General features: G+C 51.1%; 1 protein-coding gene across 1 annotated transcript; it reads left to right on the top strand.

Moving 5' to 3' along the window:
• The first annotated feature begins 1559 nt into the window (after positions 1 to 1559).
• PLA2G4D (phospholipase A2 group IVD) lies at positions 1560 to 27654 on the top strand. Its single transcript, XM_023198394.1, has 20 exons — positions 1560 to 1700; positions 6341 to 6413; positions 6605 to 6741; positions 7717 to 7848; positions 8526 to 8566; positions 8922 to 8964; positions 10308 to 10371; positions 10740 to 10876; positions 11976 to 12083; positions 12537 to 12574; positions 12756 to 12891; positions 13234 to 13370; positions 14889 to 15111; positions 22920 to 23037; positions 23401 to 23538; positions 23768 to 23875; positions 24003 to 24197; positions 24435 to 24601; positions 25222 to 25408; positions 26378 to 27654. Exons 1-20 carry the CDS (start codon positions 1656 to 1658, stop codon positions 26602 to 26604), a joined length of 2454 nt encoding a protein of 817 aa, XP_023054162.1. The 5' UTR covers positions 1560 to 1655; the 3' UTR covers positions 26605 to 27654.
• Positions 27655 to 27900: the final 246 nt, after the last annotated feature.

The following is a 27900-nucleotide window of genomic DNA, read 5'->3' as shown; positions in this document are numbered from 1 at the left end:
TCTGTGACCCACTTGAAATAAGTTGTTCTTTGTAGTTTTCTACATCTTACACTTACTTCCTTTTTTTTTTCTTTTTTCTTTTTTTCTTTTTTCTTTTTTTTTTTTGAGATGGAGTCTCACTCTGTCGCCCAAGCTGGAGTGCAGTGGCCAGATCTCAGCTCACTGCAAGCTCCGCCTCCCGGGTTCATGCCATTCTCCTGCCTCAGCCTCCCGAGTAGCTGGGACTACAGGCTCCCGCCACCTCGCCCGGCTAGTTTTTTGTATTTTTTAGTAGAGACGGGGTTTCACCGTGTTAGCCAGGATGGTCTCGATCTCCTGACCTTTTTTCTTTTTTAAAGAGACAGCGTCTCACCCTGTCACCCAGGCTGGAGTGCAAAGGTGCAATTATAGCTCACTGCAGCCTTGAACTCCTGGGCTCAAACAATTCTCCCACCTCAGCCTCCTGAGTAGCTGGGACCATAGGCATGTGCCACCATGCCCCACTAATTTAGAACAATTTTTTTGTAGAGATGGGGTTCTTACCATGTTGCCCAGGCTGGTCTCCATTTCCTCCTCAAGCAATTCTCCCTCCTTGACTCCCCAACGTGCCGGGATTATGGACATGAGCCACCATGCTCAACCACTCCATTCACTTTTTAATTAGATTTTATATCTGGTTCGTGCAAATGACAGGTATTTCCATCCAAATAATGTTTACTTGTTCATAGACCATTAGATTTCTGTTTTGACCAACTCTAATACATTTTAGATCCATTTGTAGTAATTTAACATTAACTCAGTTTCATTTGCTTTGAAAAACAAATCATCACTGTTCAACTGTATACAGAATTGATGGTAAAATGACTGAATTCATGTCATTTTAGGAGAGTGTTCAGTGCTCTCGTGCACACTGAATGCTTTAAATGGTGAGGTGGCTTCACAAAGGTTTCTTCTACAATTTTCATAACCTAAGCGTCTCCTGATTGGTCTCTCTTACCTTTATTACAAAGTCTAACGGAAATCCCCTAAATTCTTAGGGCCTGCCGCATGGAGGTGAGGGGCTTGTGAGGGGGGATGTCCAGACCCCTCTGCCGCTCCCTGGAGCCTGCTCAGGTCAGGTGAGGAGGACACACTAGCCTGGGCCTGTCACCACGACTGCTGTTGTTTTCATTCCCTGGACTCCCTGCTGCACAGAGCTGCGCAGGAGGGCTGGCCCCTTGCCTAGTCTCAGGTGCTCAGCCCTCCCCTCCTCTAGAGGCTGCCCTGGCTCCCGTGGGGCTGGGGGTTTCCTCAGCTCTACCCCCACCCCACCCTCTGCCCTCAGCCTCAGGGGAACCAGCTTCCTGCCACCACTCCTGGGACTCACCTGCCTCCCCCTGGCTGCATCTTCTGTCCTGAAACTCCAGGTCTGGAAGAGGTGCTCCACCTGCAGGTCCTGGAGCCCTGCCAGAGGTTTCTGGAGATGCTGGTTGACCCAGCCTCTTGGGGAAGAGGGGCAGGTGCAGAGCTGAAAGAGCGACCTGGGGGTGGAGCCCCAACCTGTTTATAGGATCGTGGCTCATCGAAGGCTGGCAGATTCACGCTGGTCCCATCCCATTGGGACCGTCGCTGCCACCCAGCCAGAGAGCTAGCATCTTGGCAAGGGCTGGGCCTGGAGTGAAGCTGGAAGGGCTAGCATGGAGAGTCTGTCACCTGGGGGACCACCTGGCCATCCTTACCAGGTAATAGTGTCTGCAGAGCATGTGGGCACCAGTCAGGGCAGGCTGGGGCCAGGGTGCTTTCTGGGAAGTGTGAGAGCTGGAATCAGGGTGATTTCAATCTCTACCAGACTGGGCCAGAGGGCGAGGGAGTCTGAGATTTGGGATGCAGAGTGGGTGGGGTGGGTGGGCAGCATCCGTAGATGCGGGGACTGGGAAACATCAGTCTGGTCAGCAGAGCTTCCTTTCGCCACCACCAGTGACCGCAGCAGTGCCCTTAGGGACCACCCCCCCACCAACATCGGAGAACACAGTGGCTGCGTGTGTCACGAAAGGAGACCCACCAGGTCCACAGCCCCATCACCACAGGCCAGCAGACTTCCTGGAACTGGCTGGACTCCTGGGATCACCCTGTGTGTCTCCGGAGCTCTGGGAGCCCAAATCCCCATCCACTGCCAAGTATTTACTAGGCCAAGAGCTGGGGGGCTGCACCCAGGCCAGGGAGGCCTGTAAAACTGCTCACACCCACCTCTGTCATGTGTTTCTCCAAAGCCCAGAGTTGTCATCCTCTGCCAGGGACCAAGGCCAGCAGGGCTGGCTCCTGGTCCGGTGCCCCAGGTGGTGGCCAGGAATGAGGCTAAGTGTGCCAAAGTCACTGTCACCTACAGGTGACTGGGCTGACAAATGTCCTCCAGAAGCCTCTGGGTTCGTCATCAATTAAGGTGGTATTTCAGATGGGAGGATCTTTCAGAAGGGAAGGTGACACCCCTATGTCCTCAGGAGAAAAGATTCCTATCAGTTAATTATGTCGGTTAGCTCAGTAATCATATTAGTCAAATCTGTGACAAATCTATGAATATCTATTAGTCAGATTAGACAAATCTATGAAAATCTAGTGTCTAGATATCCTAGATATCCATGGGGCAATGAGGGAAGAGTTGCATGCTTTTCCAAAGAAGCAAAGTCCTGGGAAGGTAGAATAGACGGGGTATGAGCTCTGGCCTCCAAGTTTGAATTCCAACTCTGTCCCTGCTAACTCTGTGACCTTGGGCAAGTTAGCCTCTCTCAGCCTCAATTCCCTCATCTAGGAAACGGGAGGAAATAGGAGTACTGTCTTTTGAAGTTGTGGGAGGATAAATAAAGTTACAATGGGTAACATGCTTAGTACAGTATTATCACCCTACAGAAAGACACCAGAGAAAATGATCTCTAACTATGAGAAAATGATCTCTAACTATGTTGTGTTTACCCTGGAACGATAAATGACTGTGGCTCAGAATATGCCGAATGACAGGCCGCCAGGGCAATGGTGAGGGAAGGGGAAAGGGAAGCTTTCACTGGAAAAAAAGGGGAGGCTCACAGAAACTGCTTGGAAACAGAATTCATTGGTTCTGGAGGCTCAAAGCCAGAATTGTCAGTTCACTGGTGGAGATGCTGTTACTGGGCGCATGTGTTTTTTGAGAGCATCTTATCTGAATTACTGCAGTCCTAATGGATGTCTAGTGATAAACGTTGTCAGCTAATCTCCCTGGCGAAGGCTATGTCCCTTCCCCCTTTTCCCTCAGCCTGCTCAAGGTCTAGCTCCTGGGTAAAACAAAAGCCTAAGTGTCAGTGATTTGGGAGCCTGAGTCTGCCCCACACCTGGAAAGCACCTCACCTCCAACTGGCATTGGCAGGACTGAGTCCCCAGGACCAGGGGCTGTGCCCAGGGGTTCCACCTCTCTTCTCTCTGACCTCCTGCATTGCCCCACCACAGGGCACTGGTGCCAGCAGGGGACAGGGCGGGTCTGCTCATTTCCGTCTTCCTGCTGAAGAGGGACTTTGGCATGGAGATGCCGAAGGATGCGTGAAGGATGTGAAGCTGTTTTCTGTGGGGTTTGCACAAAGTCCTTGGAAACAGCTCTCATCTCAGACATGTAAACATGAGCTCTGCTCTTTCATGCGTTCCCAGCCCTAATTTGTCAGGGTCTGACAAAACTGATTTCATCTTGGTATCTGCAACATTCACAGTGCCTGGAAACATGACAAATACTTAATGAACAGTAGAAGTAATAGCAGTTACTTAAAAACTTCTTACTTTATTCCTAAGCAGCCTGCAGGCATTAACATTCTAAGCCTCAGAATACTATGTGAGGTCAGAACTGTTATTATTTCCACTACACATAAGGAAACAAAGGCAAAGAGAAGTTTAATGACTCGTCCGAGGTCACACAGCAAGTAAGTGGCAGGGCCAGGGTTTAAATCCAGACAAGCTGGCCCCAGAGTCTGCCTTTAAGCCCCCAATGTCGTAAAGACCAGATATTGTAATCATTGTCACAATAATACCATGTTCTGGGCACTCCATGTTAGCGATGATCTTAGAGGCGAAGAGAATTGGGATTTCTCTTTAGGGAAAATGACCTGCCGGGGAATGGGCTTTCTGAGGTTGAGAAGCTCTCGGTGATGAGAGGGAGAAATGAACTATGGTGCTTAAACCCGGGTTAGTGACTGGCCAGACAGTGAGTAACTGGGGCCATTTCTTAGTAGCCCAAGTGGCTTTAGAGCAGCCCCCAAGCTGTGGACCTGCGGAGTGTCGGCCTGGCCCCGGGGAGCAGGGGAACGAGGCCAGGTTGCCTCTGCCCTTCCCCTGTCATGTCTTGGAGTGGGACATTGAAACTCAACACCCTGCAGGGCCCCAGCATCCCAGCCATCACCTCCCTGTGGCCGGCAGTGGTGGAGTCTGAGTGAGGGGAGGAAATGGAGCTAGATGCCCCGAAGTTCATGAAATCTCTGCTGCTGACAACATCTATAAGGCTTAAGGTTTATAGAGTTGACATGTTGCTGGTGCCACTGGAGTTAATCCCCAAGAAGAGAGAAACAAGTCTACCTTGCTCAGGGAGGTCGTGTATGCTCTGCTGGAAAGCTGCCTGGAATGATATGGACGTTGGCATGGAACCGCAGAGAGGAAAGATGCAGGGGCAGGGCCACCAGGCATATGGTTTTGCCGTGGCCCATGGTCCTTTATGGTTTTTGGTGGTGAGTGGAGAGTCAGGTCCCCGTGGATGCTGAGCCAGCCCCTAGCAAGCATCATCTGTGCAGAGCGGAGACCAGTCCTTGTAGGCACCGAGAACTTCCAACCACATGCATGGAAGTGGGTCTGGTCATGGGAGAGCGCAAAGCAGGAAACAGCTCTGGTTTTGCCACAACAGTCTCCCAGCTATGCGATGTCGAATGTTCACTGTGCAAACACTGCACTGCCTGTTGGCTCCCTCAGGATCAGGGAGGAGCAGGTGAAGGGATATAAGGGTCTGAGACAATCATACTTACTTAGTGGGGAGTCTAACCTGGTGGCAGAGCCGCTGAGTGGCAGAAGCTCCAGCAGGGTTTTTTTTTCTGGAATGAAGGTGGTCTGTGGGTTCTTCAGTAGGGCTGCCATACTGCGTGGCTCCTGCGTTTAGCATTTCATAGGCCTTCATGCGCCCGGTGCCCCTTGGGGGTCCTGCCGCCCGGGGCCCAGCAGGGTCCCCTCCTGGCTGAGGGCTCCCACTACCCCACTCCCTGGCACAGGCAGTGCTCCTTCCTGATAGCCCCTGTTCTAACAGACCTTCTGTACGTAGGCTCTTACTGCTGCGGCCACGTGCCCCTTAGGTGGTCCTCCTAGGAAGGCTCCTTTCCAAGAGGATGCAAGGCCAACAACCTTCCTTGGTGTCAGCCCACAGGAAACAAATGCCATTTGCCCTGCCAAACCCATTTGAGTAACTTCACATCGAAGGGGCTTATAAGAAACCTGTGCTAGGCACCCAGGAGAAGCCGTGCAGCAGGGCATAGGAAGAACAGAAACCCCAGGGCCCTCCTGATCCTGGCAGTGCCAGGGACCTCAGCAGTGGGGTGGGGGGACACCCCTAGTGCTCTGTCCCCAGCAGGTCTCAGCCACGCCCCACTGGCCATCCGCTTTCACTCCTGCCACCTACTCTGTGTTCATCTTCTCCTCCAGCTTCTGCCCACTCAGCTGCTTCTCCCTCTCACCTGGGCTGTCTGTGGCTGACATGGCCTCATCAGCATCTTAATACATAGCGGCCTTTCACCCACAGCACCGATTGCTCCCTACGATGGCCCAATGCTCCTGGAGTTTCCTCATTCATACGCTTTACAGTGCAGATTGCTGAGATCCAGGGTAGCCCCCGTGGACTGGGCTGCTGAGGCTCAGCCTCCCTTAATTCATGTGCCTGCTTCCTGTCCGGAAGGGCTGAGAGGTGGGCAGTGCTGGCAGTAGGGTCACCAAAGGTAGCCCTTGTTTTGCCAAAGGGCTGCCCTCCCTGGGAGCTCTGGGAAGGGCTGACATCTAACTGACCTATGTGGTGGCCACTCCTCAGACCTCAGTTCCTTGCTCTGTCCAGTACCCCATGTTTCTCTGTTCCTGAAGGGGAAGGGGTTCCACAAATCCCACCCTGGGTGGGCTGCTATTCCCTGACTGCTGCAGCCCAGAACCATGACCTCAAAGACAGAGGTGGACAAAGGCTGTGTGGTCCCCAGAGGGTGTCTCAGAATGCCTGGCAGCGGTCGGTGTCAGCACCACCAAGTGCCAGGAGAGTGGTGAGGGGTGTCGGCAGCCCGGTGCAGCACAGCAGCTCCAGGCATAGGGGAGGGAATGTGGGAAGGACTCTGGAGTTTGATTTTCTCTCCAGCAGGAGGCCTCTGCCTGCTGGCAGCTCACCGTGAGGGTCCTGGAGGCGCGGAACCTGCGCAGGGCCGACCTGTGTGAGTAAACGCCCTGTGCGCTCTGGCGGGAGCAGGGAGGACCGGATGCCATGGGAAGGGCCAAGATGAGCACCCTGGGGCTGGGCTGGGTCACCTGTGGTGACCACCAGGGTCTTGATAAGAAACTGGCGTGGCCCATGGAGAGGGGTGTGAGGAATCCTCCCTCACAAAGTCTTCCTTAACCTTGGCAGTGAGTGAGGCCGACCCTTACGTGATCCTACAGCTGTCGACCGTGCCTGGAATGAAGTTTAAGACCAAGACGCTCACCGACACCAGTCATCCTGTGTGGAATGAGGCCTTCCATTTCCTTATCCAAAGTCAGGTCAAGGTGAAGGCCGGGGACTCCTGGCCACTTCCCTGTGAACAGGCCGGACCCCCATGCGAGGGTTCCTAGGGTCAAGCATGCTTCCCCCGGGGTTGTCAGAGAAACTCTTAGGAGAAGGGGGTCTCTGTGGCCTGGCCCATCTGTGCTGTGTGCAAGGGAATGTATGAAAGAATGAACATGGTCCTTTCACCAACTGGCTGTGAGACTGACTCCTGCAAGCTGGGTTCCTCTCGAAGCCTAGCTGTGAAACAGAGACAGTGAGAGCACCCTCCTGACTGGGTCGTGCTGTGGGGTGAAACGAGACAGTGCGTGGAAGACCGTGGAAGGTCACCAGCACATACCTTAGGGTGCAGCTCAGGGAGCCAGAGAAGCCAAGGAGAGAGACAGAGACACAGACAGAGAGAGAGGAAGAGAGAATTCTTTGACAGACTTTTACGTGTTTTGTTTTGTTTTTGTTTTTGTTTTGAGACGGAGTTTGCTCTTATTGCCCAGGCTGGAGTTGAATGGCACAATCTCGGCTCACCGCAACCTCCGCCTCCCAGGTTCAAGGGATTCTCCTGCCTCAGCCTCCCGAGTAGCTGGGATTACAGGCACCCATCACCATGTTCAGCTAATTTTTTTGTGTTTTTAGTAGAGATGGGGTTTCACCATGTTGGCCAGGCTGGTCTCAAACTCTTGACATCAGGTGATCCACCCACTTCAGCCTCCCAAAGTGCTGGGATAACAGGCATGAGCCACCATGTCCAGCTCAGAATTTTATGTTTGATAAAAACAAAAATTAGAAGGAGGAAATTTGAAATTTAATAAGATTTCCTTACATTTAGGTTTTACAGATTTTTTTTTTTTTTATTTTGAAGTGCAGAAGAGTGGGGGCATAATAATCTTCTCTGGCTCTAGACATCAAGTAAGGGCTCAACAGAGGTGAGCTACTCTCGCTATGAGCAGGTAAAATGCTAAGTCACTGTTCCTGGTTCCTAGAATGTTCTGGAACTTAGCATCTATGATGAGGACTCAGTCACGGAGGATGACATCTGCTTCAAGGTTCTCTATGATATCTCAGAAGTCCTCCCTGGCAAGCTGCTCCGGAAAACCTTCTCCCAGAGTCCCCAGGTGGGTGGGGAAGTCCCCGCGGGCCCCACTTCTTCTGACTCCAAGCTGAGGGAGCTGCTGTGTTTCCCACCTGTTGGGAGACTGCTGGGGCGAACTCCTTCACAGGAAATCTAAACCCCTTCCAGAGATATTTGCATTTTAATAAGCAAGGAGAAGGCTTCACTTCACAGTTGCAGGCTAACTCACCCAGTGGAGGGATTTTAGCCACCGGTGGCAGGAAGGCTTCGGGAGAACTTCCTAACACCCCTCAAAACACAGTTCAGCATCCATCACTCCTGCTGCTGGTGCCAAGGCCTGCTTTGTGAAGGCCTTACCTGCCTTCCTGCTGCAGCCTGGGGGTGGGGACGGCAGAGTTTGGGGGTCTGGGCCCTCCTCAAGAAAAAGAAATGGGTCCTGCACATCATGCCTCCTTTGGCTGTGCTCCTTATCTTCCCCTTCAGTCTTGCCCAGAGTTGTGGGACCTCCGAGGGCGGGAGACCGGTTCTCTGCAGACTTACTAGCCAAGGGCAATGTGGGCAGGTAGCCTCAGTTTCCTTGTCTGTAAATTGGAAATAATTGTACTAACGTGCCTCCCTTAGAGACTGCTTGAGAGGATGAGATGACACCTGTAAAAGAACTATGTCAACTCTGAAGCAATAGGTATATGCTGATGACTTGCTCATCCTCTCTGATTTCAGGGCGAGGAGGAGCTGGATGTGGAGTTCCTGATGGAAGAAACGTGAGTAATGTCACACAGCCCAGGGAGTGTCTCGGGACTCAGGCTTTGTCTGAGGAAATGGCCCTGACCTAGATCTCCCTGTGGTCAGTCTGCCTGACTGTCCCTCATCTCCTACCTCTGCCAGAGAGGTCGGGTGTGGGGTGGGGCTTCTCTTAGGGAAATGCAGAGAGGAAGGCCGATGTTTTCAATGCCTGCTCTCTCCCCTCCCCTCTCCTCCTGCAAAGCATCTCCCCTTCCCTCTGAACCTTATCCAGGACCTACAGAGCCCTCAGCATCATTCAGGGAGACCCCACAGGGGCGGGAGGGGGAGGTCAATGCAAGAAGCGTTTGCCTTTGCATGGTTTGATTTTTCCAGGTCGGATCGCCCAGAAAACCTCATCACCAACAAAGTCCTTGTGGTAAGCGCTTGCCCCAGGCTTAAGGGGGGGGGCCCAGAGCAGACACTTGGGGAGGGAGGGCAGCTGCCTGGGGTGTGGACCAGCAGGGACAAGGAAGGGGCAGGGCTTCGTGGTAAAACCACCCCTGGCCTTCCAGCCAGGTGGCCACCTGGGGCTGTGGGTCTTGGAGGGGCCTGGAGCTAAGGGGTGCATAGAGAGAGGGGAGGCAGGGCTCTGCTGAGAGGAGGTTCTGGCCCACAGCTCTTCGGGGTGCTTCCGGAAGGTGTTTAGTCACCTGCGGTGAACTCATAGTTTTAGGGATTGACTGAGCGCTTCCCTGGGAAGTGGTGAAGAAATCAGACAGGCCAGGCCCACCTTCTGGTTGTTCATGTTGAGGTCACCGAGGCTCAGAGGGAGCTCCCAGGGCGGTGTGCTGCCGACCTCGGAGACCGGATCGGATCCGGGGCTCAGGCAGTTCCTACTTAGGACGGGGAGAGTCCCCGTCAGTGCTCCTAATCGTGGGCTCACGAAGCTGCAGTGAACAGAAATGGCCGCAAGGTGGCAAGCAGGTGACGCTCTAGAAGCTTTTATCACAGTGTCCCAGACCAGTCACACAGTATCCCAGACCAGCAGCACAGACCTGGGAGCAGGCGGGTCCAGGGTCACGTGCGAAGGCACCTAGGGCCCAGCATTTAAGCTCCCAGGGGCTGTTTGATGGGCGGGTATTACTTTTAAAAATACACATGAAAATAAAGTCAAGCCAATGGCACTGCCTCTTAGGAGGTGATGGAGACACGCAGCAGGTGGGCAAATTCAGTGATTGTGTGGAGCGTGGGTGGCAGCCATCTGCTGGTATGCTTCACAGATAGCACACAGAATCCCTTGGCAAGGCCACGGGGGCCTGGCCTTGTCAGTGTCCCCAGTTAGGCCACAGACGACAACCAGGAGATGTTCTGAGTGTTTCTCCGGTGCCCAGTCCACCCTCCTGTGGACGGGCGGCTCGCTTAGATTATTTGGAGTTGTGGTAGAATATCTCCTCCAGCTCCAAGCCACAGGGAAACAAGAGAAGAAAGAGCTGTATCTGAGGGCTGGGCGCTCTAGGAGGTTTTGGGAGTTTGGCAATGCCGGGAGAGCTGGAGGGGAGGTATGGAGCCGGGGCCCGCCTGGCTGCTGGGGAGCATCAGCTTCAGCAGCGGCAGAGGCTCACCCATGGGGTCAAGGGTCTCTGCAGCCAGTCCCATCCTGAGCCCACACAGCTCCTTGTGTGTGTGGTGGATTTGAGACAGTGGGGCTCAGAGGGTTGAGGTTGAGGGGACCTCAGCTTACCCTGCAGAGGCCCCTGCCCATGATGTGGTCTTCTCCAGGCCCGAGAACTGTCATGCCTGGATGTGCATCTGGACAGCACAGGTAGCACCGCTGTGGTTGCAGGTGAGACCGGTTTAGAAGCAGGCCTGGACTCTGCCTGGACATGGGGGTGAGGAGGATTGCTGGGAAGCCTGCACAGGGCGGGAGGCCAGCAGCAGGATAGAGCTTGCCTCTCCCTTCTCACCAACATGGCACAGAGGGCCATGGGTCTCCTCTGGGCAGGAGGGTCCCCTGACCTGGGGGAGAGCATGTTGTAGAAGGCAGGAGTCTGGGGCAGGGAGGTTGTGGGCCCGGTGGACTGGGAAGGGCCCTTTTCAGATGGCCCAGGCTCCCAGGCATCCTCTGAGTCCAAGTGGTGGTGCTGCTGTTCCAGGTCCGAGCTGGGGTTCCGGGTTCCTGTTCTCATGCTAACCTGCCCGCTCTCTCCCTAGATCAGGACAAGTTGGAGCTGGAGCTGGAGTTGAAGGGGTCCTATGAGGACACACAGACATCCTCCCTGGGCACAGCCTCTGCCTTCCGCTTCCACTACATGGCAGCCCTAGAGACAGAGCTGAGTGGGCGCCTGAGGGTAGGTCTTGGCTCTAGACCTCATTTGCAATCCCAGGCTTGGGCAGCTCCAGCTGCTGCAGACCCCTCCGTGCTTTCCCTGACCACCAGGGCCAAGGCCCCTGTGGCCTTGTCAGCCTCCCTAGTTAGGTACCTCACCCTTGGCAGACATGGAGGACCACCAGGGGCCAGAGTGGTCGTGTGGTTGCTACACCATATCAATCTTTGAATCCTCCAGCAGCCCCTCCAGTGATACCCTTAGAATAAGACATGACGGCCGGGCACGGTGGCTCAAGCCTGTAATCCCAGCACTTTGGGAGGCCAAGGCGGGCAGATCACGAGGTCAGGAGATCGAGACCATCCTGGCTAACACGGTGAAACCCTGTCTCTACTAAAAAATACAAAAAAACTATCCGGGCAAGGTGGCGGGCACCTGTAGTCCCAGCTACTCAGGAGGCTGAGGCAGGAGAATGGCATAAACCTGGGAGGTGGAACTTGCAGTGAGCTGAGATCTGGCCACTGCACTCCAGTCTGGGCGACAGAGCGAGACTCCGTCTCAAAAAAAAAAAAAAGAATAAGACATGACATCTGTGCCGACAAGGCCCTGCACAGCCTGGCACTCGCCCACCTCTGCCGCCTCATTTTGTTCCACACTCCCCCCATGTACGATGTGCCAGCCATCCTTGTCTCCTCTGTCATTTCCAACATGCCAGGTGCTCTCCTGTCCCCCACTGGCTCCTTCCAAGACTGCCTCCTCCTCCTCCTCAACATCCTAGCTCAAATGGTGCCTCTTCAGAGGGTCCTCCTTGACCCCCACCTCAAATAAAGCCCACGGACTCCACCTTTGGTTGCATTAGAAACTGTCATATCACACCACTTATTTCCTTCATGACATTTACTAACATCAGTTCATTACCCATGTCTTTATAAATTTATACATGCTATTCAGTGAGAACAATGCCTTTGTACTACATAAATGTTAGCTGTTATAATTTTATACTTATGATACTTATCAATATTATAACATTCTGTATTATCAGGGAGAGACTATGTCTGTCTGGATTACAGTCTAGATACTCAGTAGGGATTTGTTGAATGAATGAATGATGCTTTCCCTCCAGAGCTCCACAAGCAATGTCTGGAATGGGGACAACTCAGCTTGGCACCTCACGGTGCCCCTGAGGCCCTTGATCGAGAAGGAGGTGACCATGGATGTGCCTGCTCAAGATGTAAGTGGCCTCAACTGGATGGGAAATGACAGTAAGAATGAAGATAAGGCTGGGCTCTGTGGCTTAAGCCTGTAATCCCAGCACTTTGGGAGGCTGAGGCAGGCAGATCACCTGAGGTCAGGAGTTCGAGAACAGCCTGGCCAGCATGGGGAAGTTCTGTCTCTACTAAAAATGCAAAAATTAGCTGGGCATGGTGGCACATACCTGTAATCCCAGCTACTCTGGAGGCTGAGGCAGGAGAATCGCTTGAACCTAGCAGGCGGAGGTTACGGTGAGTCAAGATTGCACCACTGCACTCCAGCCTGAGCAACAAGAGCGAAACTCCATCTCAAAAAAAAAAAAAAAAAAAAAAAAAAAAAAAAAGAAGATGAAGGGGACCAAGGCCCCAGGGGATACCCATGTGCTGCTTAGGGTCTAGGAGGGTCTGAGCAGGGTCTCTGGCTTTGATTTCAGGTCCCAGGAGTGAGGCTGCAGCTCAAGGCAGAGGGCTGGTAAGGGATATTGACATCTGTGGGGACAGTGAGAGGCGGGCGTGCAGGAGGGGAGGGCTGTGGACAAGGGTGGTCCTTGAGATTGGAGGAGGGGCTTCTCTGGCAGCTCGCTGTGGGCTTGGCCAGCCGGTGGCTGAGCTATGCAGGTGTCCCCTGACCCCTGGATCCTCCATTGACACAGCTCCAAGGAGCTGGCCGTGCACCTGGGCTTCAATCTGTGTGCAGAGGAGCAGGCCTTCCTTAGCAGGAGGAAGCAGGTGGTGGCCAAGGCCCTGAAGCAGGCCCTGCAGCTGGACGGAGACCTGCAGGAGGATGAGGTCTGGGGGTGCAGGGAGATGTGTGTGCAGATATCCTGGGCTGGCCATAAGGAAGTACCTGATTCCTGTGCCTCTCCAGAAACTCCAGTCAGTGGAGAGTGGGCATATGTGGGGAGACATGGGAGTGTGGGTGGGCTTTGGGGATCTAACTCCCTTGGGAGCTCCATCCTGGGCTGAGAGCCATTGCTTCCAGAAAAAGGCTGGACCTAGCTCTGACCCTGACTCTATCAGGCCTCACCCATGTGGGCCCTGGAGACAGGGAGCGGGGCAGGGCTTTGGGTGAGACAGGAGGCAGCTGGCCCCTTTCCTTGTTAATCCAGCCTGTGTCTGTGTGTGGTCCAGGTACCCATCGTGGGCATCATGGCCACAGGAGGAGGTGCCCGGGCCATGACCTCGCTCTATGGCCACCTATTGGCCCTGCAGAAGCTGGGCCTGCTGGACTGTGTGACCTACTTCAGTGGCATCTCTGGCTCTACGTGGTGAGGATCCGGGGGGACTGGACGGCAGAGATGATCAGGGGCCATAGCAGGACAGAGTGGACACCAGAGGGACCCTCTGTGTGGGGAGGCCAAGTAGGTGTCAGCAGTGTGATCTGATAGGAGCCAAGCAGCTTTCCCACAAGGGAGGGAACCGACGTTTACAGAAGCCCTGCTGTGAGCAAGGCGGTGCAGGAGGTGCATTCCGGATGTTACTGAAGGGCTGTGAGGTAGCTGGCTCAGATGCGGCTGGGTCTGAGTCCCGGCAGCACCACTTACTGGCTGGCTGACCCTGAGCAACTTATCTCCTCCGATTCTCAGTTGACGCAGCTCCAAACAGGGGCAATCATGGCACACACTGCATGGGACTGGGGTGGGGGGATCACCCAAGTAAAGCACTTAACTTAATGCCCAGCACAGCCAGGAGTTCCTAACTGGTAGCTCTTTTTATTGTTCATTGTTATTATTTCATTTACTCTTCACCATATTCGAGGTAGATTCCCTTATTGTCCATTTAAGACTGTGTGGACATTGAGGTCGAAATGCTATTTTTACCTAAAGATAGCATGACCTCCTACGCCCTCATCCTGCAGCATGACGAGGCGCAGCATCCCGCTGTTAGAGATTTGTTCCTTTGAGTCTTATTGAAATGTGACTTTAAGGAGTAAAAGAAGAGGAAACTCCTCAGAGGAGTTTAGGTGAAAGCTGTTGACAAGCACAGTGTGAAAAAGGCTTCAGGATAAGACCATGAAGATGGGAGTGGGGTCCAGAACTGGGCTGTCCAGTACAGTAAGCCACGATGGTAGCCAGTCCACATTGAGGTGTGTTATAAATAACACAGTGAAGGCCGGGCGCTGTGGCTCACGCCTGTAATCCCAGCACTTTGGGAGTCTGAGGCGGGCAGATCACGAGGTCAGGAGATCGAGACCATCCTGGCTAACACGGTGAAACCCCATCTCTACTAAAAATACAAAAAGTAACCAGCCATGGCAGTGGGCGCCTGTAGTCCCAGCTGCTGGGGAGACTGAGGCAGGAGAGTGGCGTGAACCCAGGTGGTGGAGCTTGCAGTGAGCTGAGATTGTGCCACTGCACTCCAGCCTGGGCAACAGAGCAAGACTCCGTCTCAAAAAAAAAACAAAAAACAAAAAAACACAGTGAATTTGGAAGACTTAGTTTGAAAACAAAAATAGAAATTACATCAGTAACTGTATTGATTACATGTTGAAATGATAATTTTTGAATATAGCGATTAAATAAAATATTAAAATTAATATTACAGGCTTGTATATCTTTTTAATGTGGTTACTAGGAAATTTAAAATTCCGCGTGTGGCAAACATTGTATTAATATTGGACAGCGCTGGTCTAGAAGGAGAGAAAGCCCTGAGACCCGCTTCCCAGATCAGCGGAGCCTGGGCGGCAGAAGCCACGTGTCAGGAGAAGCTGCAGGGTGGGAAGGAGGGGTTGCAGCGCCCCATGCTGGGCCTCGGGCTCCTACTGTTCTGTCTCCTCGTTCTCCCAGGACAATGGCCCACCTGTACGGGGACCCTGAGTGGTCACAGAGGGACCTGGAGGGACCTATCCGATACGCCCGGGAGCACCTGGCCAAGAGCAAGCTGGAGGTCTTTTCCCCAGAGCGCCTGGCGAGTTTCCGCCGGGAGCTGGAGCTGCGGGCTGACCAGGGCCACCCCACATCCTTTGTGGACCTGTGGGCGCTAGTGCTGGAGTCCATGCTGCACGGCCAGGTAGGGCGCTGAGCACGTGGGGAGAAGCGTGTGTGCACCGCGGGGACAAAGGCAGAGCTCCCAAGCAGCTGACATGCGCATGCGCATTTCCTGCAGCGTGGAAGACCCTGGGTTTTAGTGTCTGCCTGACTTTGGAATGCTGCCTTTCTGAGTTAGCAGATTCTTTAATTAACTGCTATAAAACAGAAATTTCTGGATCTCCCAAAAGCTGGGAATGAGTCAGTGTCAAAGTCAGTCAAGCAAACAAAGCTTTTGTTTTGAGTGGGTAAGATTGCTAGAACCATTTTTATTTATCCAGCAATATGAAATGTACTGTTCTTCTTCATCTTCAGGGTGGTGTTAAAAGCACAAACTCTGGAACCAGATTGCCTGAGTTCTAACCCCACTACCTCTTACTAGCTGTGTGTCCTTAGGCAAGTTATTTAACTTCTCTGTATCTCCGTTTTCTGATCTGTACAATGGGGATAACAACGGTTCTTAAGTTACAGAGCTGTTCGGAATACTCAGTGATACCTCAGCATAGAATAAGCATGAAGTGTCAGCTATTTTTCTTTATTCTAACAGCATCAAGACAAAACTAAACATTCATTTTTAAAAAAAATTACAGTGCTCCTTGAGGGAAAGCTTAGTAAGTTAACTGCTGAACTTTACACTGATACAATTATTACAATCAGCTATTTTTTCACACTATTGTTTTACCGCACATAACTATCTGAACAAAGTTTCAAAAGCATTTGAAACAATGCAAAGACAAAACGTATGGAAAATAGTAGTAGCTGAAGGACTCATCTTTATCTTTGGGTCAGGAGTTTGATCAAGTATGGTTATCATGGGAGGGGAGGAGGAAAAATTAGTTAATGGGTACAAAAATAAATTTATATAGAAGGAATTTAAAAAGAATGATTATCGTGTAAACTAACCAAAAATGAATTTGCCTCGAATTTTTTTCTTTTAATATTTTTCTTACCAGTTAAGTACAACACTGCTTAGAAACTACCATCCTGATTTTTTATTAGCTATAAAGATTTATTATGCAAATCTCAATCTTATTATGAAAATCTTCACACCTAAGACATTGAATAAACCATAATGACATAATGAATATGCATGACCTTACCAACCAGCCTATGAAATAAATGTTACAGATGCAGTTAAAGCCCTTTGTATTCCCTCCCCAGTCCTATTCCCCTCCTGCCCCCAGGGGCAAACACCATCCTGAATTTAGGTTTATCATCATGTTGCAGGGCAAGGGAGTGTCAAAACTGGGGTTCCACCCATGGAGGTTCTTGGCTTCCCCCAGGAAGAAATTCAAGGGCTAGCTGGTGGTAGAAAAACAGCTTTATCAAGGGCACAGTGTTACAGCTCTGTGACTGCTCCTGCAGAGCAGGGCACCCATCAGCAGTGTGTCCAGAGCAGCAACTCAGGGGCAGTTCCACAGTCACATTTATACCCATTTTTAATTACATGCAATTAAGGAGTAGGTTATTCAAAAATTTCTAGAAAAAGGGTGGTAATTTCCAGGTTGTTGGCGGGGCATGAGTAAACTGTCATGATACTGGTGAGCATGTCTTATGGAGAGGTGCTTTCAGCCCTTCCCTGTTTCAGCCAGTCTCCAGTCTGGTTCCAGAGTTGAGCCCCGCCTCCTATCTCATTCCTGTCTCAGAGATTAGACTCTCCTCCTTAATCTTAACAGGGCTGCAGAAGGGTGAAAATCTGTCTTCTTTAACTGCTTCCTGCTTATGTTATAGGCATAGGCCCTGGCCAAGCACCAGAGGAGTAGAAATCTCTGGATACCCGATCTAAGGGGCCCATAGGCAGAACACTGTAATTCTCCTGGTCAGTAGGCAAGATGGATTGGAAGTCTTGTACCAGCATTGACTTTGCCTGGAACTACTGTAATCTAAAAGACACAAACTTTACTAAGAGGTTAATCAAGCAAAGGCCAAAGATTAGTAATAAAAAGATAGCTCTCAAAGGTTCTAGGAGAGGTAAGAACAAGGTGAGACTTGGGAAGGCATTTTTGATTATGTAACCAGGGCACTGATCCCAACTATATCTGTTGATGTGATGTATCACATTTATTGATTTGTGTATGTTGAACTATCCTTGCATTTCTGGGATGGATTCCACTTGATCAATGGCGAATAATCTTTTTGATATGTTGCTGAATTTGGTATGATAGTATTTTGTCGAGAACTTTTGCATCTACGTTCATCAGGGATCTTGGCCTGTAGGTTTCTTTTTTTGTTTGTGTCCTTATCTGGCTTTAGTATCAATGTAGTCCTGGCCTTGGATAATGACTTTAGAAGTATTCTCTCCTCTTGAAGTTTTTCAAATAGTTTGAGTGGAATTGGTATTAGTTCTTTAAATGTTTGGTGAAAATCAGCAGTGAAGCCATCAGGTCCTTGACTTATGTTTAATGGGTGACATTTTATTACTGGTTTAATCTCATTGCTTGTTATTGGTCTGTTCAGCTTTTCTATTTCTTCATGGTTCAATCTTGGTAGGTTGAATGTGTCCAGGAATTTATCTGTTTCTTCCAGGTTTTCCAGTTCACAAATTTTAACATATACATCCTTTTTTTTTTTTTTTTTTGAGACGGAGTCTCGCTCTGTCGCCCGGGCTGGAGTGCAGTGGCCGGATCTCAGCTCACTGCAAGCTCCGCCTCCCGGGTTTACGCCATTCTCCTGCCTCAGCCTCCTGAGTAGCTGGGACTACAGGCGCCAGCCACCTCGCCCGGCTAGCTTTTTGTATTTTTTAGTAGAGATGGGGTTTCACCGTGTTAGCCAGGATGGTCTCGAACTCCTGACCTCGTGATCCGCCCGTCTCGGCCTCCCGAAGTGCTGGGATTACAGGCTTGAGCCACCACGCCCGGCCAACATATACATCCTTAAGAAAAATATGATACTATTTGCATGAACAATTTTGTACAAGTCTCCTTGTACACCTGCATTAGAGATTCTCTAAGCCTCCAAGATACATACCCAGTAGTTAAATTGTTGGGCCACTGGGTTTGTGCACCTTCAACTTTCCTACCTATTGCCAAACCATTCTCCAAAGGAGATGTGTTAATTCACACTCCCACTACCAGTGTATAATAGTTGCTTTTTCTCTATATCTTGGGCAGACTTTTAAATTTTTGTTTAACTATGGGGTGTGAAAGGAACATTTATCATTTAGCATTTCTTTGAATTTTAGTTAGACAGTTTATCTTTTTAAGTATATTTATCATTTGGGCTTCCTCTTCCGTGAATTACCTATTCAAACCCCTTTCCATTTTCCTGTTTAATTTGTCTTTTTCATATTTTTTTGCAGGAATTCTTTATATATTTTCGATGTGAACCCTCATCAGTTCTAATTGTTTTAATGCATAATTTCAGTATAATCTAATTTATCATTCTCCTTTATGGTTTGTATTTTGGGGAGTCTTCCTTTTCCCTCCGCCAAAGTTATAAAATATCTTTCTATACATTCTTATAAAATTTTTAAAAGATTTATTTCTTATTAATAGGACTTTAATCCACCCAGAATTTATCTCCAGGTATCATGTGGCTAGGGATCCAACTTTGCTTTTTCTCATGTTAATAACAAATTTTCTCAGTCTCATCTACTGAATTTTTTTCTCCACTGATCTGCATTGCTAGTTTTGTCATATATCAGGTTTCATATATTTTTCATATATTTATATTCCCGGGACTCTTCCTGAGTACCCTATTCTGTTCCACCAGGACAGATTCTCTATCCCTATGCCAATAGCACACTGACTAAAGTTTTGTGATAAATCTTGGTATCTGATAGGCCAAGTTACCAGTCCGCTTGAATTCTTCTTCAGTATTCTCTTGGTTGTACTTACCCCTTTGCTGTTTCTTTCCTTCCTTCCTTCCTTCCTTCCTTCCTTCCTTCCTTCCTTCCTTCCTTCCTTCCCCTCCCCTCCCTCCCTCCCTCCCTCATTCCCTCTCCCTCCCTCCCTTCCTTCTTTTCCTCAGAGTCTTGCTCTGTCACCCAGGCTGGAGTGCAGTGGCACAATCTCGGCTCACTGCAACCTCTTCCTCCTGGGTTCAATTGATTCTTGTGCCTCAGCCTTCCACACACCCGGGACTACAGACATACACCACCATGCCCGGCGAATTTTTGTATTTTTAGTAGAGATGGTTTTTCACCAGTTTGCCCAGGCTGGCCTTCAACTCCTGGCCTTGAGTGATCCACCTGTTTCAGCCTCCCAAAGTGCTGGGATTACAGGTGTGAGCCACTATACCTGGCCTGCTGTTCTAATTATATGATAGAATCACCTAGTCATGTTTTGTGACAAATGTTGTTGGGATTTTTATTGAAATGGCATTGAATTTATAAAGCCAACATAATTACTAGAAATATTTTCATTTTATCACTATGTGCTATGTAGTCTTTGGATCTACTGTTTAAGCTCATATTCAGTTTTGATGGTGTTGTGTTTTAATAACTGACTTTCCTGCTGGGTGGCAGCAATTAGTTACTATAGAATGGGAGAAGCTTGTTTTAACAGTTCCATTTACAAGGTGCTAGAAAATGCAGTTTGATTCTAGGCTATACAGCAGACTTTTATTTAATTACCATTGGATCCTCCAGTAAGGACTTAATGCATGGTTTTATGTGTAAGCTTTATAGACATTTTTAGAAGACAATTTTTTAATTGTTCACAAAAATAGAAATGCTTGTGGTATTATTAGATACCTATATATTCTTAAAAATGAACCTGAACAACACAGTGAGACCCCATCTCTACAAAAAATTTAAAAATTAGCTGGGCGTGGTGGCACACACCTGTAGTCCCAGCTACTCAGGAGGCTAATGTGGGAGGATCGCTTGAACATGGGAGGTTGAGGCTGCAGTGAGCTGTAATCATGCCACTGCATTCCAGCCTGGGCTTTAGAGTGAGACTCTGTCTCAAAAAAGCACCTATGCTATTTTTTAAATTTTGTCCCAATAGGAAAGGTTTTCAATTTATTATTTTTTTTCTTCTGTTTATCATACCTTACCTCTTAAAGCTAACATTCATTGTAGACTTTATAAAATAATATTTTATTCAGGCAATTTTAGTGTCTATTTCTAATTTTTTATAGATGTTAGATAAAAACAGGTATTTATTACCTCTATAATGTAATAATCTAAAGTACCAAAAGTCACTTTACAATGTCGGAAAATATAACTCCATTTATGACAAATCACAATTTCATTAATATTAATGAATATCATACCCTGAAACTTTGCTCAGAATGACTTTATTAGCCTACATACATCTTTAATAATGATTAAGTTTTTATAAAAACCCACTCATAAAATACACTAGCTATAATCAGTGCATCTCAAACTCTCATCTCTTTGAAACTTTTTTCTTCTGTCTTTTGCTGGCAAGTACCGAACTGCTTAGAAACTGCTCATCATTCCTGAAGAAGAAACTCAGAGTGGTTCTCTTATCCTTTCCTGAGTTAAGAGCTGACACACTTGCCTTCCCTTTAGTCTGCATTGCCAGTACTGCACCAAGCTCCAGTGTTTCCCATGGGACCCTCGAATCATCAGAATGGTGTTTTGCAGGGTTGGGGTTACTCGCTTGGAAACTGGGGGGTTAGAGACTAAGAGTCCTGCCGCAGCTTACTGGTGAGCCATTAGATATACTGGGTGGGTGCTGTTTCAGTAGATGCAGGGGTGTGCTGATCTTTTTCCAGAACTTTCCCTAGGGCATAAATTGTGCAACTGTAGTAAAAGGACACATTTTCTCTCATCATATGTATCAAAAGAGCAACAGAGTTTCTAAATGAAAAGATTTTGAGAAGGGATCATGTACACACATTTGTACCTAAGGACTGACTTGTCCATCCACCACCACCATCCATGGCAGGGGATTGAGCCCTGTTTAGAGATTTCCTGCAAATTCCCTATAACTCATACTGGGGACCGTTGAAGAATGGGGTGGCAAAACGACTGGTTGACTCATGAGTGTTCTCGTCAGGGACAGATGAGCTGCCAGCGAGGAGGACACACACACTGGGTGTGTTGGGTTTTGCCATGGATGTGGGAGAGGGACCCTCCTTGAGTAGGCTGGGTAGGAATCCTCACAACTGGCTGGGCATCAGGATCATCTGCGGGTTTTTATTTTTTATTTATTTATTTTTTTTGAGATGGAGTCTCGCTCTGTCGCCCAGGCTGGAGTGCAGTGGCCGGATCTCAGCTCACTGCAAGCTCTGCCTCCCGGGTTTACGCCATTCTCCTGCCTCAGCCTCCCGAGTAGCTGGGACTACAGGCGCCCGCCACCTCGCCCGGCTAGTTTTTTGTATTTTTTAGTAGAGACGGAGTTTCACCGTGTTAGCCAGGATGGTCTCGATCTCCTGACCTCGTGATCCGCCCGTCTCGGCCTCCCAAAGTGCTGGGATTACAGGCTTGAGCCACTGCGCCCGGCCAATCTGCGGGTTTTTAAAAGGCAAGCTCCAAAGTGACTTCTGACAGGCTGATTCTCAGTGGAGACCCAGAGGTCTGCATGCTTCACAGGCTCTCACATGTACACATTCACTGAGTCAATCTGATGGTAAGGGCTGCTGGGGCAGGTTGGGAGCCTCTAGAACTAGACACTCTTCAGCTTGGAGAGCCCAAAGGAAGGATGACATTTTCGTGGTACATGTACTGCCCAGTAGAAACAGCCCAGGGCTGAAGGCATCAACCTCAGCTCTGGTGGCAGAATCCTTCCCAAGGTGGTGCTCCCGGCACGCAGCACCATTAGCCTTGCTGGTGCTTGGGAAGAGCTCCATTTGCAACTCTAGTTCAGCATAGAATGAGGTCTTTCTCATTCTATGAGAATTCCCCCACAATTCAGGGAGGCTTTGTGGAGGCTCCCCCAAAAGGCAAGCTATAGTCGTTGCCATCAAGGAACTTGGGCCACGGATGGTGCCTCACGCCTGTAAGCCCAGCACTTTGGGAGGCCAAGGCAGATGGATTGCTTTAGCTCGGGAATTTGAGACCAGCCTGGGCAACATGGTGTAACTCCATCTCTACAAAAAATACAAAATTAGCCAAATGTAACTTGTAGTCCCAGCTACTCTACTCAGGAGGCTGAGGTGGGAGGATCACTTGGGCCTGGGAGGCGGAGGTTGCAGGGAGCCAAGATTGCACCACTGCACTCCAGCCTGGGTGAGAGACTGAGACCCTATCTCAAAATAAGATAAAACAAAGACAGAGCTTGGAGCTCTATTGAAGAGGAAATTAAGAACAGAAGGCAAGAATAAACAACGGGGTACAACCTCATGTTGTGCAAAGCTAGAAATAAGAGGGACAATGAGGGGGAGGCAGGGATGTAAGGAAAGCATTCGGGAGGGGCTGAAACTTGAACTGCGTTAAGGAGAACCTAGAAGAGGGGGCAATCCATCCCTGGCGGAGGCTTCAGTATATGCTAAAAGGGCATTGCTATGTCCTTTATGCAAAGCAATACATGTATATGTGCATGTGTCCTTGTGTCTGTGTGTCAGTATCCACACCCACTTCACCCTTAAACCCACGAAGATGGGCCTGGAAGCACTGCTGGCATTGTAGTCCCTGTGAATGGCCCTCGCTGGAGATTGACAGTACACAGCCTGCACGCTCTGTCCAGCGACCCTGCATCTAGGGCTGGTCGGAACACGGGGGCATGAGTGGGAACTGACCTACATATGGTCCCCAGATCCCACGGGAGGAGGTGCCTCCTCACCCCCAGCCTGGTCCCCCATCCTGCCCCCATCCTGGTGGAGCCGCTGCCTCCAGGACACTCCCAGCCTTACTTAGGCCCTGATGCCCTCTGGCCCCAGGTGATGGATCAGAAGCTGTCAGGACAGAGAGCCGCCCTGGAACGGGGTCAGAACCCTCTGCCCCTCTACTTGAGCCTCAATGTCAAAGAGAACAATCTGGAGACGCTGGACTTCAAGGGTACGGTTCTACCCACTCCCCCTTCCTCATACTCCACCCTCCAAATCCTCTGCACCCCAGGAGTCCCCAGAGAATTCATGCTGGAAGCTCTGCACAGATTGCCCAACCTTCCGTAAGGGCGGTGGTGCTGAGGGACTCAGGGCTGCTCTCTGTGCTTGGGAGTGGGGAGTGCTTGAGGGTGTGGACCAAGGGCTGGGAAGGGTGTGGTCAGCCCAGGAGTGCACGTTCCTCACATCTGCTGCATTGGCGCCAGGCACAGCGAGGCTTGGGCCTGCTGGGGGCAGGGGCAGTATCTTTGGCCAGAGCTGGGGCTTCCGTAATCCACTCCCCTCGCACTCCTGCCTCTCCCTCCCACCCCATTAGAGTGGGTTGAGTTCTCCCCCTATGAGGTCGGGTTCCTGAAGTACGGAGCCTTCGTCCCTCCTGAGCTCTTTGGCTCCAAGTTCTTCATGGGACGGCTGATGAGGAGGATCCCGGAGCCCCGGATCTGCTTTCTGGAAGGTGAGAGTGGGTGGCTCTGAAGGCCCTGGGCAGCCCTGGGCCAGGCGTCTGAATGGACATGGGTCCTGTAGCTCAGGTGGGGCAGAACCTCAGGACGAGGGGGAGGGGTAGGTGGCGGGGGGCGGTACATGGTAGGGGCAGCCCTCTCCCCACCCCCATTTTCCATCAGCACCCCAGGGTGGGGCCCCTGGCTGGGGCCTGAGGCTGACCTCTCTTGGGGTTCCCTCAGCCATCTGGAGCAATGTTTTCTCCCTGAACCTGCTGGATGCCTGGTATGACCTCACCAGCTCTGGGGAGTCCTGGAAACAGCACATCAAGGACAAGACCAGGAGCTTAGGTGGGAAGGTTGGGGCGCTGAGGGGCCTGGGACGATGCTGTTCCTTCAGACTCTGCTTGCAGTGTGTGGTGTCTGAGGGGAAGAAGTGAGGGGAGGAAGGGACCAACGTCTGTTTCTCTGGCTTCAGAGAAGGAGCCCCTGACCTCCTTGGAGACCTCCTCGTGCCTGGAGGCCTCGTGGCTGCAGCCGGGCACGGCGCTGGCCCAGGCATTTAAAGGCTTCCTGACCGGCAGGCCCCTCCACCAGTGCAGCCCCAACTTCCTCCAGGGCCTCCAGCTACACCAGGACTACTGCAGCCACAAAGGCTTCTCCACCTGGGCAGGTCAGGGCCGCGGCCAGGGGTCCTTAGGTCACAAGGTTGGGCCTCTGGGTGGTGTGGCAGGGACTGGCCGAGGCCTAGGAGGTCAGCATCCATTTCTGGAGTATGGCCTGGAGAAGATCCCCTTGGAAGGTCTGGGGAAGGACTGGTGGCATTCAGGGAGTGACCCAGAGGAGAGAAGGGAACATGGATGACCTGTGGCAGGGTGGTGGCCCCTAACCATCCTGCAATTCCCACCAGACTGCCAGCTTGACTCCATGCCCAGCCAGCTGACTCCCCAGGAGCCCCAGCTCTGCCTGGTGGATGCTGGCTACTTCATCAACACCAGCTGTCCCTCCATGTTCCGGCCAGGCCGCAGGCTGGACCTCATCCTCTCCTTCGACTACTCTCTATCTGCGCCCTTTGAGGTACCCTGGTCACCCCAGGGGAACCCCACTGCCCTGCCAGGCCAAGCTCCAGAGGCGAACAGCAGGGCCACTGACCTACCGCCCCACACCGCCCAGGTCCCGAAGGGAAGGAGGGGTGTCAGGCCTTGATCTGCTGGCTCCTGCCAGGGTCCTCAGGTGGGAAGGGCTATGGTGGTGCAGGGGCCTTGGGCTCCCAGGCCAGGTGAACAGAGAGGGACCTCCCCACACCTACTCCAAAGAACAGCTGGACAGAGCTGAGCGGAGACCCTAGCATCTCCATGTCCCTCCCCCAGGCCTCCCCTGAGACGCCGTGCAAATGCAGGTCCCCTCTCGGCTCTGGGATTTGAACAATCCAGCAGTAGCAATCCAGAGTTGGGGTTTGGGGGGCTGGGGTAGGTCTGTACCCCACCTAGAGATTTCAACCAAGCAACATTGCAGACCACCAGAGTCCTTGGACTCCCCCTGGGTCTCCCTCCGAGTCACTCTGCAGCTTGGCCTGACCACAAACAGGACAGAGCCAGGCTGTTGTCTTGACACTGGGGCAGCTGGTGTGTGCTGGAACTGGCCCAGCACTGACCTGGGCCGGGCTGGTTCTCTCCGGGCCACCTTCCCCCCACCAGGCGCTGCAGCAGACAGAGCTGTACTGCCGGGCCCGGGGGCTGCCCTTCCCCCGGGTGGAACCCAGCCCTCAGGACCACCAGCAGCCAAGGGAGTGCCACCTCTTCTCAGACCCCGCCTGCCCCGAGGCCCCGATCCTGCTGCATTTCCCGCTGGTCAATGCCTCCTTCAAGGACCACTCAGCCCCCGGTGAGGCATTCCCTCCCAAGCACCCAGGCTGCCTGGCCCCTCAGAGGCCTGCCCTGGGCCCCCCGCTGCCCAGCAGAGGGAAGGGAAGTGAGTCTGCCAGGAGAACACTTCAGGATAGGCCCATCCAGGCCCACCCAGACCTTAGAGCCCACCCTGGCCTCCTTGCTGATGCCCACATCCCTGCAGGCCCTCTGTTTGCAGGGTTGCTATGCAGTGGTCCCCTTCGTCATGATGCCAGGCTCCTGTGGCCTTCCACCTGCCCTAGCACCCCCAGCTGCCCGGGGCTCCTCTGCTTTCCTGCTCTGTGGGGGACTCAGTTGGCCTCTCCATCATCCTTCCCCACTGCAGGCTGGGCCCCTTCTCAGGGAGACGGGCCTCTCCTCAAGGGCTCCCGACATTTAAACCCCCATCGCATTGCTTCCTATCCTCTCTTCTCACCAATTGGTCAGAATTTTATTTCCTTCTGGTGGGAAAAACTCATTGCCTTCTTTGTGCGATATTCCCAGCTTTCCGGTTCCCACCATCATTCTAGATCTCCCAGCTTTCCTCTGAACATGCTCAGCCCACATCTGAGAATTCTAAAGAACCTTCATCTCTCAGCAAGTTCTTGCTGCCCCCTTGTTTCCACCGTGAGTTCTAAGAATCCGTTCACAAACCCAGTTGACTTCCCTCTTCTGGCTGTTTCCACCTTGCCTCGAAGCAATAATGTACAGACATGTGGGGCTGCCAGAATAGCCTAAGGAGTGTCACTCTGCAAGGCAACGAAATATGAAATTGTATTTTCTACCACCAAATAGTATGCTTCCAAAGAGCACCCTGCCACCCACACTTACATCCCTGGGCAAAGGACACAGAGAGCTGGGAGGAAAGCAGGGGCTCCTCCAGTGGGGGCAGCCCTCCCTGTGCGCTGCTGCCAGGCTGTGGAGACCCCGGCGTTCTGCTCCTGACACCCCTCTCACCCCTGGGCAGGTGTCCAGCGCAGCCCCGCAGAGCTCCAGGCTGGCCAAGTGAATCTCACCGGGGCTACCTCCCCCTACGCCCTGTCCAACATGACCTACAAGGAGGAAGACTTCGAGCGCCTGCTACGGCTCAGCAACTACAATGTGCAGACCAGCCAGGGTGCCATCCTGCAGGCCCTGAAGACCGCACTGAAGCACCGGGCCCTAGAGGCGAGGCCTCCAGGGGCACAGACCTGAGGTTGCTCAGAGCCCCCAGGACCCTGAGGGCCACAATCTGACCCTCCAGGGCCTGCGGGCATAACCTGATCTGCAGCTGGGCTCAGCCACAGGCCTTCCCGGCTGGAGTTCCGGGCGCTCCCAGGCCTGGGTGGCCTCTGCAGCTGGTCTCACTGCCCAGAGGGAACTGCATCCCGTGCAGAGTTCTCCCTTACGTTCATGGCTGGCTTGAGAGGAGTTGAAAATAACTTCGCCAGGCCAGTGTGTGGAACAGCTGGTCCAACCAGGCAGACTTTTACACCACAATTACTTCCATGCCTGAGCAGAATAGATTTGAGGTGCAAGCCGGAGGCGGGAGATCAGGAGTAGGGAGAGGAAGGACAGGGGATGCCTGACCTGACAGGCGGCTTCAGGCCTCAGGAATCACAAGACATCCTGAACACATTGCCTCCCCGTCTTCTTCTGCTCCTCCTCCTCTCCTCGTCCTTCTCCTCTTTCTCCTCCTGCTTTCAGTATGCAAGTCTTGTACTTATTTAAATTTATTCCTAAATATTTTATTCTTGTTTATAAGTGGAGTTATTTTCTTAATTTCATTTTAGATTATTCATTGCTATTTTGTAGAAATACAATGGATTTTTAAATGTTGATCTTGTATTCCACAATCTTGCTGAAGTTGTTTACCGGCTCTAATACTTTTGCAGATTTCTTAGAATTTTCTGTAGACAGATCATGCCATCTTCAAATAGAGATGGTTTTGCTTCTTCCTTTCTGATCCGAATGCCTTTTATATATTTTTCCCAATTGCCCTGACCAGTACAATGATGAATACACGTTTCAAGAGCAGACATCTTGTCTTGTTCCTGACATTGAGAGGAGAGCATACGTCTCTCACCATTTAGTGTGATTTTAACTGTGGGTTTTTCTTAGACTTCCTTTATCAGGTTGAGAAAGTTCTCTTTTATTTCTAGTTTATTGAGTGTTTTATGATGAAGGGGTGTTAGGTTTTGTCAACTGATTTTTCTGTGTCTATGGGCATGATCATGTGGTTTTGTCCTGTATTTTATTAATGTACTCTATTGCATTAATTGGTTGTTGGATATTAAACCAACTTTGCATTCCTGGGGCAGTTTCCATTTGATTATGGTATATAAACCTTTTTTTTTTTTTTTTTTTTTGAGATAGAATCTCATCATACTCTGTCACCTAGGCTGAGTTCAGTGGTACAATCATGGCTCACTGCATCCTCAACTTCCTGGGCTCAAGTGATCCTTCCACTTCAGCCTCCCAAGTACCTGGGACTACAGGCATGTAACACCA

Source organism: Piliocolobus tephrosceles, chromosome 6, assembly GCF_002776525.5.
Source record: "Piliocolobus tephrosceles isolate RC106 chromosome 6, ASM277652v3, whole genome shotgun sequence".
NCBI lineage: Eukaryota > Metazoa > Chordata > Mammalia > Primates > Cercopithecidae > Piliocolobus > Piliocolobus tephrosceles.
The sequence above is the reverse complement of the archived record's forward strand: the minus strand, read 5'-3'. Positions and strand labels throughout refer to the sequence as shown.